Raw genomic sequence first — 20004 nt, 5'->3', positions numbered from 1 at the left:
TTTCCAACAATGTTTTTGGTTTAGGCCACTACCAACCCCCAAGGCCTATTTTTTCTGCACTTGTATGACCGGTGCATACAATTTAAATGTTGTATGTCATTTTTAACTGCAGGCCCTGTGACTGTGCCCTGCTAACTGTGAGGGATTGCAGTGTTCAGGCACCAACCAGACCAAAGGCCCAATATTTTTGCACCTGTATGACAAGTACATGCAATTTCAAATTTGTATGGAATTCTTACCAGCAGGCCCCATTCCGGCACCCAGCAAGAGTAACTGCGAGGGCTTGGTTACGGTGTTCAGGCACCACCTACAGCAAAGGCCCAATTTTTGGCACCTGTATAGCACATGCAATTTCAAATTTCTAGGGAATTAATACCAGCAGGTCCCAATCCTGCACCGAGCAAGAATAACTGCGAGGGCTTGGTTACAGTGTTCAGGCATCACCTACAGCAAAGGCCCAATTTTTGGCACCTGTATAGCACATGCAATTTCAAATTTATATGGAATTCTTACCAGCAGGCCCCGTTTATGCACCCAGAAAGAGTAACTGCGAGGGACTGGTTACGGTGTTCAGGCACCACCTACAGCAAAGGCCCAATTTTTGGCACCTTTATAGCACATGCAATTTTATATTTGTAGGGAATTCTTAGGAGCAGGTCCCATTCCTGCACCCAGCAAGAGTAACTGCGAGGGCTTGGTTACGGTGTTCAGGCACCACCAACAGCAAAGGCCCAATTTTTGGCACCTGTATGACAAGTACATGCGATTTCAAATTTGTATGGATTTTTTAGCAGCAGGGCCCGTTCCTGCACCCAGCAAGAGTAACTCTGCGGGGTTATGGTGTTCAGGCACCACCAACAACCAAGGCCCAATTTTTCTGCACCGGTATGACAAGTACATGAGATTTGAAATTTGTATGTATATTTGTATATGGCATTTTTTCATTTAGAAATGTCAGTATTGCTGCAGCAGGCTACATACATCGTAGAGATGCTCTACTTTACAGGCACATTCAGGGGACCCCTCAGGCATGATATTTGAAGGAATTATTAATTTTTATAGTTTCACTGTAAGCCTCATTAAAATCAGTAAATCAGTGCTCTTTTAAAAATTATCGTTTTTGAAAACTTTTTTTCATTGCTGCATGTTCCCCAGGTCAGTACCCGAACCCCCATACACTTTTTTAGGGGAATAACTTGCATTTAAGGCTTCAAAATGAGGCCGTTTGATTTTAGAGGTTCAAGTCCCATAGACTTCAATGGGGTTTGTTTATTCGAACAAACTTTTCCTCTGTTCGCGGTGTTCTTGTGCGAACCGAACCGGTGGGTGATCGGCTCATCGCTACTTCTGGGACCTGGCTTCCCTGCCTCAGGTGCCCCTGGTTTTTCTACCCTATCCCATAATGCATCATTCTCTGTGCCAAACCCATGGCATAGTATCAAAGCCTGTGTGTCATTGGCTGGGTTTCCTCCACTGTCCAACGTGCCTCCCCATTGGACACAGTGGGGACACTACCTTAGCCCAAATGTATCACACTCTGAGCACATGGAGCAGGCCTAACTATGAATCAAGATCCCCTGATAAGCAGAGGGCATCTATGTTTTGCCTGCTGCTCTCCTGACAAGCAGGCAGAGCCGAAACCACTCTCCTCACCTAGCACCTATCTAGGAGGGTGCTACATTTATTTTATTTATTGTCATATATTTATTTCATTTATTATACATATTATATATTTTTATTGGAAATGGTCCAGTTTGATTTATTTCTTTGGGATGGTCTGGTATGGTGTGGTAACACGTTAATACATGACCTAATCACTAGAGGGCAATATTCTGGCCTTAGGTTTAATTAATTAGTTGGTTGCCTATTACAATAGATGGTAACTTTTTGGGTGTATTACCATAACTCCCCACGAGAGGCCTTTGGCTAAATATAAATCTCGAATTTAGCTTATAGTTTAACTAATTTAATCAATATGTTATAATAAAAATAGAGCCATATGTGAGAAGTTCGTATGGCTAGTTTATACAGTATCTCACAAAAGTGAGTACACCCCTCACATTTTTGTAAATATGTTATTATATCTTTTCATGTGACAACGCTGAAGAAATGACGCTTTGCTACAATGTAAAGTAGTGAGTGTACAGCCTATATACCAGTGTAAATTTGCTGTCCCCTCAAAATAACTCCACACACAGCCATTAATGTCTAAATCATTGGCAATAAAAGTGAGTACACCCCTAAGTGAAAATGTCCAAATTGGCCCCAATTAGCCTATTTCCCTCCCCGGTGTCATGTAACTCATTAGTGTTACAGGGTCTCAGGTGTGAATGGGGAGCAGGTGTGTTAAATTCGGTGTTATCGCTCTCACTCTCTCACACTGGTCACTGGAAGTTCAACACGGCATCTTATGGCAAAGAACTCTCTGAGGATCTGTAAAAAAGAATTGTTGCTCTACATAAAGATGGCCTAGGCTATAAGAAGATTGCCAAGACCCTGAAACTTTGCTGCAGCACAGTGGCCAAGACCATACAGCAGTTTAACAGTATAAGTTCCACTCAGAACAGGCCTTGCCATGGGCGACCAAAGAAGTTGAGTGCACGTGCTCAGCGTCCTATCCAGAGATTGCCTTCGGGAAATAGACATATGAGTGCTGCCAGTATTGCTGCAGAGGTTGAAGGGGTGGGGGTAAGCCTGTCAGTGCTCAGACTATACGCGGCACACTGCATCAAATTGGCCTGCATGGCTGTCGTTCCACAAGGAAGCCTCTTCTAGAGATGATGCACAAGAAAGCCCCCAAACAGTTTGCTGAAGACAAACAGACTAAAGACATGGATTACTGGAACCATGTCCTGTGGTCTGATGAGACCAAGATAAACTTATTTGATTCAGATGGTGTCAAGTGTGTGTGGCGGCAACCAGGTGAGGAGTACAAAGACAAGTGTGTCTTGCCTACAGTCAAGCATGGTGGCGGGAGTGTCATGGTCGACGGCTGAATGAGTGCTGTCGGCACTGGGAACTACAGTTCATTGAGGGAACCATGAATGCCAAAATGTACTGTGACATACCGAAGCAGAGAATGATCCCCTCCCTTTGGAGACTGGACAGCAGGGCAGTACTCCAACATAACGACCCCAAACACACCTCCAAGATGACCACTGCCTTGCTAAAGAAGCTGGGGGTAAAGGTGATGGACTGGCCAAGCATGTCTCCAGACCTAAACCCTTTGGAGCATCTGTCGGAGATCCTCAAATGGAAGGTGGAGGAGCGCAAGGTCTCTAACATCCACAAGCTCCGCGATGTCCTCATGCAGGAGTGGAAGAGGGCTCCAATGGCAACCTGTGAAGCTCTGGTGAACTTCTTGCCCAAGAGGGTTAAGGCAGTGCTGGAAAATAATGGTGGCCACACAAAAGAATTGACAGTTTGGGCCCAATTTGGACATTTTAACTTAGGGGTGGACCCACTTTTGTTGCCGGCGGTTTAGACATTAATGTCTGTGTGTTGAGTTATTTTGAGGGGACAGCAAATTTACACTGTTATACAAGCTGCACACTCACTACTTTACATTGTAGCAAAGTGTCATTTCTTCAGTGTTGTCACATGAAAAGATATAATCAAATATTTACAAAAATGTTAGGGGTGTACTCACTTTTGTAAAATACTGTATATAACAATGCCAATTGGTCTTAAAAGATTGAAGTAAATTGGATCATAATGCAGAGGTCGTGTATATAAGTCAAGTCATGCTGAGGTGACGTACATGATCATGTGACCCCTGATGATGTTTACTGACAAAACGTGTAGGGTGTGACTAGGACACAATACGTCACTTCCGTTGTTTGGAATGCAGGTGAAGCGCAGAACGGCGACCCCTGCTATTTTAAAATGCCTGAGAACATTCATTCATTGTAAGTGGAATTCTAATTACTTTAATAAACCATTTTGATATATTACGCTATGAGAGGCCCATCTCTGCTTTTTTTTTACCCATACTATACCCCGAGTAAATGCACCCGTACTGAGAGGCTCCCCCTGGAGGATTATGGAATATTACCTCTGCTATGTTAAATTACCTGTAATGGGGGTCATAACGATCTGGTGAGTGTCCTGTGCATGTGAATGTCGGCGGAGATGGGATTTACAAGTTCACGGGTGACTTCTTGGTTGGAAACATCCTGGAAGAGATCGATTCATTTTTTGGGATTGTGTTGTGGGATTTGTTGAGCACTGTGTCACTTTTTATTATTTATTATTTACTTAGTATTGTTCACTGTGAGCGCGGTCAATTTTACTTATATATTTTGAAAAGCAGAATGTATTTCTGCATTGTTTTAGTCTCCTCAACCAATAACAGATTTCACTCCAAGTATCTTTGAAATTTTTCACAAATATTTCAGTTTTTGGCAGATGCTGGAGCATTAAAGCAGTAGTAAACTCCGCTAACATTACTTCTATTTAGAGGCCCCCAGGTGGGTTATGCCATAATGTACTAGTATGCACAGCATATTAGCACATAATGGCACACTTACTCATCAAAATGAGCCCTCCAGCGCTGTGCTGTGATCAATCCGGCAGGTCCCAGGCGCTTCCATCTTCGCCCGGTCTTCCTTATGGGTTCTGTGCCTCCGGCTGCTTGATTGGCCAGGCTGCAGTGATGTCACTCCCGTGCATGCACATGGGAGTCACATTGCAGCTGCACAGATCAGGAGGAAGCATTTATGAAAGAAGAGACCAATAGGGTCTCTTCTGTCATAAATATCCTGTCAGTCAGCAATAAACAAACAACTAATAAACAAACTTTACAACCACTTTAAATCATCTGGCAATCTCTTCAGTTCTAGGCACAGATCTCCCATTAGCCAGTCTTAATAATGATACTATGGTCTAGATCAGAGGTATAAATTAAAACTCAAGGAGATCCAGTCCCTAAAACTCTCTCCCAGCTAAGGTTTGAATCTCTGTTTAATAAAACATAAAAGTAGGCTACATTTCATGTAAAAGAAAATAGAACCACCTTATATAAAGTGTCCACACCAGAGTACCTCTTAGACCAGTTCCCCCATCAGAGTACCCCCTTACATCAGGTGTCTGGATCAGAGTGCTCCCATAGGTCAGTTGCCCCATTCAGAGTGCCCCCTTACAAATGGTGTCTCTATCAGAGTGCCCCCATACCTAAGGTGTCCCTATTAGAGTGCCCCATACCTAAGGTGTCTCTATTAGAGTGTCCCCATACATAGGTTGTCCCCACCAGAGTACCCACTTACATCATTTATCACTATCAGAGTACTCCCTTATAACCGGTGTCCTCATCAGAGTGCCCCCCAATATTAGGTGTTCACATCAGTGTTTCTGCTTACATTGGGTGTCCTCATCAGGGTGCCCCCTTACATAATGTTTTCCCATCAGGGTACCCCTTACATAAGAAGTTCCCATGAGAGTGTCCCCATACATCTGGTTACCTCATCAAAGTACCCCCTTACATCAGGTGTCCTCATCACAGTGCCCCTTCATAAAGTTTTCCCATCAGGGTATTCCCTAATATAAGTCCCCATACATATTGTGCCCCTATCAGAGTAACCTCATAAAACAGAAACAACAATCAGAATACACTAATTTATCAGTTTCCCCATCAGAGTGCCCCCATACAACAGGTGCCCCCATTAGAGTGCCCCATACAACAGGTGCCCTCATAAATCTGGTACTCCAATTAGAATACTCTTATTTATCAGTTTCTCCCATCAGAGTGCCCCCATACCACAGGTGCCCTCCTCAGACTGCCCCCACACCAGGTGTTCCCATCACAGTCTTCCTTACATATGGTGTTCCCATCAGGGTAACCCTTACAAAATTACACTGAAATAATATCAAAAGGAACCACCTACCATAACCAGTAAAAACAACGTTGTCTTTTTTACTGGTTATGGTGGGTGGTCTCTTTTGATATTATTTCAGTGTAATGCTTTGTATTTTCAACAATAAATATTAGTAGTTTTGCTATTTTTGACATTTAGTCTTGTTTTTGTAACTACACCCCGGTGGCTTATTTGTATGATCCTTTAGGCAGTCCTCTTTACCTGCCTATTTTTTCTATATGCTTGGTATTTTGGCAATTGAGCCCACTGTTTATTGCTGCAGTGGGAGGGTAAGTTACAAAGGGTATCTGTATCTTGGATACTGAATACTATCTCAGTTTCAGTTGCTTTTTGTTTTCCCTTTCAGAGTTCCCCTCATACAACAGGTGCGCCCATACATCAGGTGTCCCCCTCAAAGTGTGCCCTTACATCAGGTGTCCCCATTTTAGTGCCCCTTTATATAATGTGTCTCTATTAGAGTACCCCCATACATCAGGTGCCCGATCACAGTTCCCCCATACTTCAGGTTTCCCTTCAGAGTGCCCCCTTACATAAGGTGTCCCCATACATAAAGTGTCCACAACAGGGTGCCCCCTTAGCAGGCAAGCTGACGTGGTTTCTTGGTTTCTATGATGTCAGTGGTCCTAACACACAATGACTGCAACTGCAGCAGAATGGCGGGCTGACAGTCTGGACGGGGTTGTCAGACGGTCCAGATCAGTCCACCATTTAATGAGGGCTGGTCTAGAAAATGATACCAAAGCATCCTTGATAGCTTTTTAATACCATCTTTAAAAAAAAAAAAAAAACTTACCTATTGCTTTTCAATGTAGCTTTTTTTTTTCTTTCTTTTTTTTAGGTGAGCTGAAAGAGATTGATGACAATTTACTTCACGACAGCCTGATACGAGCAAAACACTTAGTTGATAACTCCTATACAGAAACACGTAAAAGGTAAGCTAAGCTAGGGATGTTGAAATGCAACTTATGTTTTGTTTAATTGCATTTAAAGGCAAATATCCAGCCAAGGAATCACCATAATGGCAAATGACTTATATGTATGATTTTTTTGGATATTTTCTGATGCACCCAAATGGTTAGAATCATACATTTGCAGGACCAGCAGGGACTTATCTTATACATGCTAAGACAAATAATTTTTCCTGCCTGAATCAAGTTAACATAGAACATGAACTGACACTCAAAAAGGGAGGAAATAAATTAACACTTTTTTAAATTGATCCATATTCAAAGATTTCATGGACAGCCTGGTTGCCTACAATTCTACATTTCTGGGTGGGTGGTAACACTGGTTTATAACAAACAACTACAATTTGTGCTGATTGTTTTAAACTGATGAAAGATAGACAATAATTGGTTAAGCAGGCAATAAATGGTTCTAATTTGCTGAACCGGCTGCAGCCCATGGTTGCAGGAAAGAAGATTACATTTTCTAGGGCCTTACTACACATTGAATTCCATTATAGCTTCATCAGAGGTTGTAAATACATTTGCTCAGAAGATTCAGAATGAATACCTCAGACAGGAGCAGACCTACTATCAGTTTATTCTATACTGCTGCGCAAAGACAGGTAGTGGAACTGGAGCATGTACAGTATGTATTAACATACATAGAGGACGAGAATTATAACTGAGAAGGAGATGGGCTCTTTCATCTGGAGCTGATAATTTGGCACCACTGGGGTAGGGTGAGGTAGATGGTGCTGCCTAAAGGTGATAAATAAATACGTATGGAAGGAATGGATTTTAGCACTGGACTAAATTAAATATAAAATACTAAAGTGCTGATGTGTGTATCCAAATATCAAATATCAATATACAAAAAAATGCAATGAAACCAATATAAGTAAATATATAAATTCATATAAAGTGCAGAAGTGAAAATTATGCTCTGGTTTAAGAAAAAGACCAGAATAGAGTAAAGTGAAAAAAATGAGTGGTGCAATAAATAGATAAAAATGAACTTAAATATCAATAAACAGTGTTCCAGTGAATAAATACATATTAAAAGTGCCAAAGTGTGATGATATAAAATGATCTCTGAATGAAGGCAAAATATGAAGATCAAAGATAAAATTAATTAACTATAAGTGATACAGTGAACCTGATATAAAATAAATAATTTCTGATATAATAAATATATGGTAAACAGTCCATAAAGTGCTGAAAAAATAGGAACAGTGCTTCAGTAATTCTGATGGGTGATATTCAGGGTGGTCCGAGTGCTAGGTGCCAGGTGAAAGAACAGTGCACCCCTCCAATGTATCCCGCACTCACCAGAATTAGGAACCCCTACAGGGGTAATAAGCCTTAGGGTATTGATAGGTATCCTCTATCAAGCGGTTCCTGCACACTGGACTCATGGAGAAAAGGATCCCTGGATCATCTCTTTCACATAGGCAATATGTGTTCAATATGATTGGTAAAGCCTCATATTCCCATTCATCTTATGGTCAATATAGGCCACAGACCTTTTTTTTTGGCGCCGAGCGGCGCCATTTTTAAATCCTAAGGCGGCCTTCAGGAACAGGTAAGTGAGACTGCTCCACACACAGCCACACTACCTGTCATTATGCGGGGCTGCAGGCATACTACAGAAGATGCCATGTACCGCAGCACTGCATCTCCTGTAGTATGCCCGCAGACCCGCATTCTCCTCTACCATGCCAGCATTGCATTCTCTCGCACCATGCCCACAGCCCTGCATTCTCATGCACCATGCCCGCACCCTGCATTCTCCTGCACCATGCCCGCACCCTGCATTCTCCTGTACCATGCCCACAGCCCCGCATTCTCCTTTACCATGTCCGCAGCCCCGCATTCTCCTGTATCATGTCCGCAGCCCCCGCATTCTCCTGTACCATGCCCGCAGCCCCGCATTCGCCTGTATCATGTCCGCAGCCCTGCATTCTCCTGTACCATGCCCGCAGCCCTGCATTCTCCTGTACCATGCCCGCAGCCCCACATTCTCTTGTACCATGCCCGCAGCCCTGCATTCTCCTGTACAATGCCGGCAGCCCCGCATTCTCCTGTACCATGCCCGCAGCCCTGCATTCTCCTGTACCATGCCCGCAGCACTGTATTCTCCTGTACTATGTCCGCAGCACTGCATTCTCCTGTACCATGCCTGCAGCCACGCATTCTCCTGTACCATGCCCGCAGCCACGCATTCTCCTGTGCCATGCCCGCAGCCCTGCATTCTCCTGTACCATGCCGGCAGCCCCGCATTCTCCTGTACCATGCCCGCAGCCCTATATTCTCCTGTACCTTGCCCATAGCCCTGCATTCTCCTGTGCCATGCCCGCCACCCTGCATTCTCCTGTACCTTGCCCGCAGCCTCTGCATTCTTCTGTATTATGCCCACAGCACTGCATTCGCCTGTGCCATGTTCGCAGCACTGCAGGGCACTGTGGCACTATAGACAGTAGAAAGCCTTGTGCGCTCTTCTGCCCATTGTCTAGTGCTCTGTCCTGCTCTTGCTGTCACTCCATACACACTCACACCCCTCTGACTGCTTTCATAGTCCCATAGAATGTGGGGGCCTCTTGGAGGGCATGAATTTTTTTTTTGGGGGGGGGGGGCAGCATTTCATTCTCAGACCCAGGCAGCACAATGTCTTGGGCCAGCCCTGCTGACAGTTAGCAAAGGCCATGAATTCAGAAGATGCAGGCAATTCACCTAGTGGTAATATTTTTTCCAGATTGGATGAGCAGGACCACTGCACAGTTTGCCATAGCATTACAGACACTCCTGATTCGTACTGCTCACCTGGATCCTCCCACTGTGGCTGTTCCGGTACAACCAGGGTTGCAGGCCGTCCATGCTGCTGCTCCAGTCTCTGTGCAGGCACCCGCCATGAATATTACCTCTGTAAAAGGTATGTTTGGTTCAGCTCTACTTCCCCAGCATTTTGGGGGTGATACAGTGCAATGCAAAGGATTTCTCAACCAGGTTGGGATATACTTTGAGATGCTGCCCCAGGCGCTCCCCCCGGACAGAAGCAAAGTAGGCTTCATTATTTCTTTGCTTTCTGATAGAGCTTTGGCCTGGGCAAACCCTCTATGGGAGATGCAAAAACCCATTGTCCTGAGTTACCCTGAGTTTGTGGCCTCCTTTAAAAGGGTATTTGACATTCCCGCTCGCAACACTTCTGCTGGCAAGAGCCTCATGTCTGTCAGAGTACGAGAACTATTGCCGACAATTGGCGGCAGAGGTTTCTTGGAACAGCGAGGCCCTCCTGGCTGCTTTTTCTCATGGTCTCTCGGATAACATTAAAGATGAGATAGCAGCCCGAGACGTACCTACAGATCTGGAGAAGTTAATCACGTTTGCCATTCTCATTGACTCCAGACTCCGAGAGAGACTTTCCTTTAAAGAGCACTTGCAGAAACCTCCTGTATGTTTGGCTCCGGGTTTTGCATTCCCATCCTTGCCTCCCACACCTCCCATCCGATTCCACCAGTGAAGTAGAACCTATGCAGTTGGGCTTCACACGTCTCTCTATGGCTATTTAAGCTGTCTTGTTCATTCCTTTTCTGCCTTCGCCTGTTCAACATATCTGGAGTTTCTCTGCTGTGTTCCTGTGAAAGATTTTGCCCGGCTGACGTTCCTTCTGGTTCCTGATCCTGTTCCGCTGCCTCCAACTACACTGATTTCTGGTTTCCTGATCACTGGCTCATCTGACTTCCCGTTTTGGCTTCAGACCTCTGGCTTATGTTTTGACTATATTTACTGTTCTGTACCATTTTTTTACTATTACAATAAAGGTGTGATTTTATTTCATTTTCTGTCTCAGTCTGATTCATGGTTCCTGACACTATGGCTGGCTGGTGTATCCTCTCTGGTCCAATATGTTCCAGTCTCTGTGCTCAAAATGGCACTTTAGGCAGTGCCAGTGGCTGCAAAGCACTTATAAAGTACTGTTCAGTCCTCCTGAAATTGCATTTAAATTCCTGGGCAAAGGCTGACAAACAGAAACTGAGCAGACCTTCCGCTGTTCTATCCACTGCCGAGGTGAGGGAGGCAGTGGCCTCTGCCCTATCCAGGTAGAAGAAGCCAGGACTCCCGTGCGTGTGCCGGGCACCTCCACACACTGTGCCTGCTAACCTTCTGAGTCCTGGCTTCCTCTTCCCAGGCAGGGTCACCCATCTTCCTACGATGATGACATTATTGTACTGTTTTGTCACGCTTTTTGGGTTTGTGTTCAATATGTGCAAAGAGAGATCACACAAATCCTTAAAAGTATAACATTTATTAAAAGTAATGACAGATACAGATAATGATAAAGAAAATATGCCAAAAATACTTAACGAAAGATGCTGTTTCCCACCATGGGTCCTGTAACATGGTACAGTCGAACACAGATGCTTGCATTATTATACATATAAGTCGCGCTAAATATATTAGATGGAGATGTGAAGTCCATAAAAGTCCAAAATAATATTATTGATAAATTCCAGGACCAAGCTCCCTTAAGGGTATGTGCTTACCAGATGAAGGTAAGGAAAAGGCAGTCTCGCTGCGTAGAAACTTGTCACCTTGACAGTAGATCCAAGCTTCTATGATCGATCAACTCAGTGGACATGGGATCATGAAAAGCAAAAAATGCCGCAATAGCGTAAAACCCAACAAACAAATTGTGACTATCACCATAGGTGTGGGTAAATGAAAATTGTGATGTGATATGACCTCCACCACAATAAATGGAATAAATAAATCATGCAAAAATATAGGGAACTTAGGGTGAATAACCCCTACCAGAGAGGTTGAGGGTTGACGCCTTAAGTGATTAATGTGTATCGGTTGGAGTAGCCTCTTACCAAACAGAAAAAATAATGACACAGTGAAGAAAACGTTGAAAAAAAGGTAATCGTGCTGAACCACCACCAGCTGAATTCGCCTCTTACCCTGGATAGATATAGATTAGCCAAAGTGCACTAAACAAATCCAGTGTAACACTCAGGATCCAGCAATTTCACACCTGTGAGAGTTGCCTCTTACCACATATGAAGTTGTATCAAGCCTGTAGGGTAAACCAAGTGGCCAAAGACCGACCCCAAATTGAATCCAAGCCTGTGTGTATACGAATAACCAGGGGATCCGACCAGAGGTGTAGGTAACTGGGTCTCAGAAGTTTCAGCAATATAGGATATCACCACCATAAGAAGAAAGAAAGGGCTCCCATAGCGTAAAACCATAAAAACATTTTATTCCATATAAGCAAAAAAACTTACAAAGACCAGGAATGGGTGAGCAATGGAGGTTGCCGCCGGCCGGACGGCTCCGCTCGTCCGCACTCGTGGGTCGCAGTCAGATGACGTCAGTACGCCGTTGCCCTGACGACGTTTCGTCACAGATGACGTTATCAAAGGTGCGGACGGCGTACTGACGCCATCTATTTATAAGAAGAGAGGACTGGATGCCCGGAAGTGGGTGAAGACCGTTCCGCCATCATTAAAGAGGTAATCAGAACTATTACGATCATACATCCACCATCGGGCAAACAATTTAAACTAAGCTGTTCTACGCAGCACAAATAACACCCATAGGGTTGTCAACCCGTACAAACAATACATTGGTGCAATACATATATAATAAACAATAATGTCAATCCCATAGAGAGGGCTGGCTGCAACGCCATCTAGTGGATATTTGATATATTAAATATGAAAGGTCCATATATATGATCTTATTCACATAGACCCCATCAAGACAACAACAATATTAACCTATTGAATATAATCAAAGGTTGCTGATATATGAAATAAAGTTATTCTGACAAACCGCTCTCAATCATTGTGTATATTGGGTCAAGAACCGGAACCAACTTAAAAGATTTTTTGGCCCCACCCTACATCAATAAATGTCACATATACCAGTTATATATTGGTGTTGTCCTGTTACAATCTCAAATGAAATTTGAATGATATACATATTTAAAATTTGTAAAATTATAATAAAAACAATATATGGTCAAGTGAACTTAATCCAAAATGTACAGGTGATATCATACATCTCCATCAGATGATGAAAATATATTAATAACAATGGAAATAAGGGCTTATATGACTGAATAACCGGATCAAACTAAGCATTATTTATGAACGCATTCACTTCTATATCCACATTCAGTCCAAACGGTACATAAGTTTTGACTCGGTGAATCCAGGTCATCTCTAATTTAGAGATGCCTCTAACTAGGGGTTCACCTCTCCAGTGTGGTGTGAATTTATCTATCCCTAAAAATAAAGTATTAGCGGGATTTTTACCATGGACAAGAGCGTAGTGTTTGGACACTGAGTGTTTAGGGAATCCCTTAAGGATATTGGATATGTGTTCATTGAGTCTCACTTGTAGCGGTCGTTTAGTTCGGCCTATGTATTGTAACCCGCATGGGCACTGGAGTAAATATACAATGCCAGTGCTCATGCAGGAAACAAATGGTCTAATGGCATGAACTCTACCTGTACTGGTAGAAGTGAATTCTTTAACTGTTCTACGCTTGTTAGAGCTAAAGGAACAAACCCGACATCTATTACATTTGTAGAATCCAGTCATTTGGCTTAAAAAGGTAGGTTTAGGAGCTGGTGATTCCAAAATGTTAGGTGCCACCTTGTCTCTCAAGGTGGGAGCCCCTCTAAACACCACACGTGGTCTATCTGGCAAAGTGCTGCCCAAGACAGGGTCATTCCCTAGAATGTGCCAATGGCGGCTAACAATGTTCTTAATACTCATATGTTGGCTAGAGAAAGAAGTGACAAAAGGCAGGCTGAATGATGAATCTTTAGGATCCACTTTTGGATTCCCACTCAGTAGTTGACTTCTGTCTATTTGACTAACCTCCGTCAGGGTCTCTCTAAGGAATCCCTCGTCATATCCCTTATCAAGAAATCTCCTAGTGAGGACACGAGCCTGAGTTTGGAAATCATGAAAGTCACTACAGTTGCGCCTAATGCGGAGGTATTGGCCTTTGGGTATGGCCCTCAGCCAAGGTGCATAATGGCAGCTATCGGTAGGAATATATGAATTCCTATCGGTTGCTTTAAAGTATGTGGACGTACAGAACTGTCCATCTTTGATGTTAATAGTAAGATCAAGAAAATTGATAGTAGACTGGCTGCATTCATAGTTTAACTGTATACCCCGATCATTGATGTTTAAATGATCTAGAAAGGATATCAAGTCACTGTAATGGCCATCCCAGAGGAGGAGCACGTCATCTATATACCTAGCCCAAAGGAGTATCTGCGGTCTACGATGGGCATAGATGACGCCCTCCTCCCACTGGGCCATAAACAGATTTGCAAGGGATGGGGCATATTTGGCACCCATGGCCACACCGGTGACCTGGCGATAGAATTGCCCGCTATACCAAAAATAATTATGGTGGGTTGCAAACTCCAATAACTCCATAATAAATGATATCTGGATAGCCGGCAAATCAGAATTCCTATTGAGAAACATATTAACCGCATTTAGCCCAACACTATGTGGAATGATTGTGTATAGGGAAGAGACATCAGCTGTGACCATCCAAAGATTATCAGTGGGGGTCACGTTGGTCAAAAGACCAATGACATGTCTCGTGTCTTTAATATAAGATGGTGTGTTTTGCACCAGTGGCTGCAGATAAGAGTCAATGTACTTCCCCACCCGGGACGTCACAGAGTCGATGCCACTGACAATGGGACGACCCGGGGGGGAAGTCAGACTCTTATGCAGCTTCGGTAGATAGTAAATAACCGGAGTGCGGGGGCATTTGGGGATCAAAAATGCCTTTTCTTTTTTATTGATTATATTTTGATTGAATCCTCTTTCTACAATACCCTCAAGAATCTTTTTATAGGAAACTTTGGGATCCCTAGATAGAGGGACATAGGTTAAGTTGTCACCTAAAATCCGATGCATCTCCCGGTTGTAATCGCTACGGTCAAGTACAGCGATCCCACCCCCCTTATCCGCTGGCCTAATGACCAGATCTTTATTGTCACAAAGGGAATCTAATCCCTTTTGTAGGTCGGCGGACAAAGAGGTTTTATGTGGTTTGACCCTATCCAGATCTCTAAGTAACACATCCCTAAATACCTTTAGTGATGGAGCTAAAGAACCAGGCGGGTTAAATAATGAGGCATTAGAAAGCCCTGAGTGTTGAATCTCAGAGCTAACTAAGCGATTTTCCTTAATAGGGTTACTCAATATGTATCTTTTTATATTGAGTTTTCTTACAAATTTATGGATATCCATGTACGTCTGGAACTTATCCAGACGTTTCGGAGGAGCATATTTCAAGCCTTTATCCAATAAAAGTTTCTCGGGTTCAGATAGTGCTACCTTACTCAGATTAAATATACCAGCCCCAGCTATGTTTTTACTTTTTTTAAGTTTGATGCGCCTGCCTCCTCGGTTTCCTCTTGTGGCTCGGCGGGGCGCTTGGTTCCCTGTGTGGCCCTGGGAAAACCCCACCCTGGATAGCTCTGATTGGTGGGTATCTGGGATGATGTATTATCTGACGTTATCTCCCTAAGGGGCTGAGAAGCACTTTGGTTGGGGGGAGGTAAGGTGTTATTAGGGCCCTCATTGTCCCTTAAAGGGTAAAATCTATTTTCCACTGGGACGTTATATTGATAGTTATCATGTCTATTATCAGGCCTACCCTGCCAATAAGGCTCCCTCAAAGAGCCCCTAAAAGGCCCTGTGGGCGGATCATACCAACGTCTATCAGGTCTAGGGGGGCTCTGATCATATCTCCCATATGAGTGGCGTTGGTGGCCATAGTCAGGACCCTGATCCCTATAGTGATAGGATGGTTCAGGGTAATTATAGGGCCCCTTTCTCCATTGCGGAGTGTTGGGATAACCAGATGAATGGGTGTATTCCCTTTGATGATAATTCGGAGTGTTAGGTTGATCCCTCTCCCCTTGTTGCCAATTGGTTTTATAACCCTGGTTGTTATATGTACCATTAGGTTTGGATTGATTCTGTGGTTGTTTACCTTTTTTGGGGTTAGGTCCCCTATGGGGTGATTTGAATGAAGGGCGTCTATTTTTCTGATGTGCACCCTTTTCAAAAAGGGTGCACATCAGAAAAATAGACGCCCTTCATTCAAATCACCCCATAGGGGACCTAACCCCAAAAAAGGTAAACAACCACAGAATCAATCCAAACCTAATGGTACATATAACAACCAGGGTTATAAAACCAATTGGCAACAAGGGGAGAGGGATCAACCTAACACTCCGAATTATCATCAAAGGGAATACACCCATTCATCTGGTTATCCCAACACTCCGCAATGGAGAAAGGGGCCCTATAATTACCCTGAACCATCCTATCACTATAGGGATCAGGGTCCTGACTATGGCCACCAACGCCACTCATATGGGAGATATGATCAGAGCCCCCCTAGACCTGATAGACGTTGGTATGATCCGCCCACAGGGCCTTTTAGGGGCTCTTTGAGGGAGCCTTATTGGCAGGGTAGGCCTGATAATAGACATGATAACTATCAATATAACGTCCCAGTGGAAAATAGATTTTACCCTTTAAGGGACAATGAGGGCCCTAATAACACCTTACCTCCCCCCAACCAAAGTGCTTCTCAGCCCCTTAGGGAGATAACGTCAGATAATACATCATCCCAGATACCCACCAATCAGAGCTATCCAGGGTGGGGTTTTCCCAGGGCCACACAGGGAACCAAGCGCCCCGCCGAGCCACAAGAGGAAACCGAGGAGGCAGGCGCATCAAACTTAAAAAAAGTAAAAACATAGCTGGGGCTGGTATATTTAATCTGAGTAAGGTAGCACTATCTGAACCCGAGAAACTTTTATTGGATAAAGGCTTGAAATATGCTCCTCCGAAACGTCTGGATAAGTTCCAGACGTACATGGATATCCATAAATTTGTAAGAAAACTCAATATAAAAAGATACATATTGAGTAACCCTATTAAGGAAAATCGCTTAGTTAGCTCTGAGATTCAACACTCAGGGCTTTCTAATGCCTCATTATTTAACCCGCCTGGTTCTTTAGCTCCATCACTAAAGGTATTTAGGGATGTGTTACTTAGAGATCTGGATAGGGTCAAACCACATAAAACCTCTTTGTCCGCCGACCTACAAAAGGGATTAGATTCCCTTTGTGACAATAAAGATCTGGCCATTAGGCCAGCGGATAAGGGGGGTGGGATCGCTGTACTTGACCGTAGCGATTACAACCGGGAGATGCATCGGATTTTAGGTGACAACTTAACCTATGTCCCTCTATCTAGGGATCCCAAAGTTTCCTATAAAAAGATTCTTGAGGGTATTGTAGAAAGAGGATTCAATCAAAATATAATCAATAAAAAAGAAAAGGCATTTTTGATCCCCAAATGCCCCCGCACTCCGGTTATTTACTATCTACCGAAGCTGCATAAGAGTCTGACTTCCCCCCCGGGTCGTCCCATTGTCAGTGGCATCGACTCTGTGACGTCCCGGGTGGGGAAGTACATTGACTCTTATCTGCAGCCACTGGTGCAAAACACACCATCTTATATTAAAGACACGAGACATGTCATTGGTCTTTTGACCAACGTGACCCCCACTGATAATCTTTGGATGGTCACAGCTGATGTCTCTTCCCTATACACAATCATTCCACATAGTGTTGGGCTAAATGCGGTTAATATGTTTCTCAATAGGAATTCTGATTTGCCGGCTATCCAGATATCATTTATTATGGAGTTATTGGAGTTTGCAACCCACCATAATTATTTTTGGTATAGCGGGCAATTCTATCGCCAGGTCACCGGTGTGGCCATGGGTGCCAAATATGCCCCATCCCTTGCAAATCTGTTTATGGCCCAGTGGGAGGAGGGCGTCATCTATGCCCATCGTAGACCGCAGATACTCCTTTGGGCTAGGTATATAGATGACGTGCTCCTCCTCTGGGATGGCCATTACAGTGACTTGATATCCTTTCTAGATCATTTAAACATCAATGATCGGGGTATACAGTTAAACTATGAATGCAGCCAGTCTACTATCAATTTTCTTGATCTTACTATTAACATCAAAGATGGACAGTTCTGTACGTCCACATACTTTAAAGCAACCGATAGGAATTCATATATTCCTACCGATAGCTGCCATTATGCACCTTGGCTGAGGGCCATACCCAAAGGCCAATACCTCCGCATTAGGCGCAACTGTAGTGACTTTCATGATTTCCAAACTCAGGCTCGTGTCCTCACTAGGAGATTTCTTGATAAGGGATATGACGAGGGATTCCTTAGAGAGACCCTGACGGAGGTTAGTCAAATAGACAGAAGTCAACTACTGAGTGGGAATCCAAAAGTGGATCCTAAAGATTCATCATTCAGCCTGCCTTTTGTCACTTCTTTCTCTAGCCAGCATATGAGTATTAAGAACATTGTTAGCCGCCATTGGCACATTCTAGGGAATGACCCTGTCTTGGGCAGCACTTTGCCAGATAGACCACGTGTGGTGTTTAGAGGGGCTCCCACCTTGAGAGACAAGGTGGCACCTAACATTTTGGAATCACCAGCTCCTAAACCTACCTTTTTAAGCCAAATGACTGGATTCTACAAATGTAATAGATGTCGGGTTTGTTCCTTTAGCTCTAACAAGCGTAGAACAGTTAAAGAATTCACTTCTACCAGTACAGGTAGAGTTCATGCCATTAGACCATTTGTTTCCTGCATGAGCACTGGCATTGTATATTTACTCCAGTGCCCATGCGGGTTACAATACATAGGCCGAACTAAACGACCGCTACAAGTGAGACTCAATGAACACATATCCAATATCCTTAAGGGATTCCCTAAACACTCAGTGTCCAAACACTACGCTCTTGTCCATGGTAAAAATCCCGCTAATACTTTATTTTTAGGGATAGATAAATTCACACCACACTGGAGAGGTGAACCCCTAGTTAGAGGCATCTCTAAATTAGAGATGACCTGGATTCACCGAGTCAAAACTTATGTACCGTTTGGACTGAATGTGGATATAGAAGTGAATGCGTTCATAAATAATGCTTAGTTTGATCCGGTTATTCAGTCATATAAGCCCTTATTTCCATTGTTATTAATATATTTTCATCATCTGATGGAGATGTATGATATCACCTGTACATTTTGGATTAAGTTCACTTGACCATATATTGTTTTTATTATAATTTTACAAATTTTAAATATGTATATCATTCAAATTTCATTTGAGATTGTAACAGGACAACACCAATATATAACTGGTATATGTGACATTTATTGATGTAGGGTGGGGCCAAAAAATCTTTTAAGTTGGTTCCGGTTCTTGACCCAATATACACAATGATTGAGAGCGGTTTGTCAGAATAACTTTATTTCATATATCAGCAACCTTTGATTATATTCAATAGGTTAATATTGTTGTTGTCTTGATGGGGTCTATGTGAATAAGATCATATATATGGACCTTTCATATTTAATATATCAAATATCCACTAGATGGCGTTGCAGCCAGCCCTCTCTATGGGATTGACATTATTGTTTATTATATATGTATTGCACCAATGTATTGTTTGTACGGGTTGACAACCCTATGGGTGTTATTTGTGCTGCGTAGAACAGCTTAGTTTAAATTGTTTGCCCGATGGTGGATGTATGATCGTAATAGTTCTGATTACCTCTTCAATGATGGCGGAACGGTCTTCACCCACTTCCGGGCATCCAGTCCTCTCTTCTTATAAATAGATGGCGTCAGTACGCCGTCCGCACCTTTGATAACGTCATCTGTGACGAAACGTCGTCAGGGCAACGGCGTACTGACGTCATCTGACTGCGACCCACGAGTGCGGACGAGCGGAGCCGTCCGGCCGGCGGCAACCTCCATTGCTCACCCATTCCTGGTCTTTGTAAGTTTTTTTGCTTATATGGAATAAAATGTTTTTATGGTTTTACGCTATGGGAGCCCTTTCTTTCTTCTTATGGTGGTGATATCCTATATTGCTGAAACTTCTGAGACCCAGTTACCTACACCTCTGGTCGGATCCCCTGGTTATTCGTATACACACAGGCTTGGATTCAATTTGGGGTCGGTCTTTGGCCACTTGGTTTACCCTACAGGCTTGATACAACTTCATATGTGGTAA

General features: G+C 43.4%; 1 protein-coding gene across 1 annotated transcript in view; it reads left to right on the top strand.

The window, feature by feature from the left end:
• LOC309546038 (myeloperoxidase-like) overlaps window positions 1–20004 on the top strand; it is a 165557-nt gene that overhangs the window by 13033 nt on the left and 132520 nt on the right. Inside the window, exon 2 of the mRNA XM_082245517.1 lies at window positions 6712–6805. Coding sequence (XP_082101643.1) covers window positions 6712–6805 — 94 coding nt within the window. The remainder of the gene's footprint in view (window positions 1–6711; window positions 6806–20004) is intronic.

Source organism: Pelophylax lessonae (assembly GCF_965119305.1).
Source record: "Pelophylax lessonae genome assembly, chromosome: 2".
NCBI lineage: Eukaryota > Metazoa > Chordata > Amphibia > Anura > Ranidae > Pelophylax > Pelophylax lessonae.
Note: the sequence above shows the minus strand (reverse complement) of the source record. Positions and strands in the feature narration are given on the sequence as shown.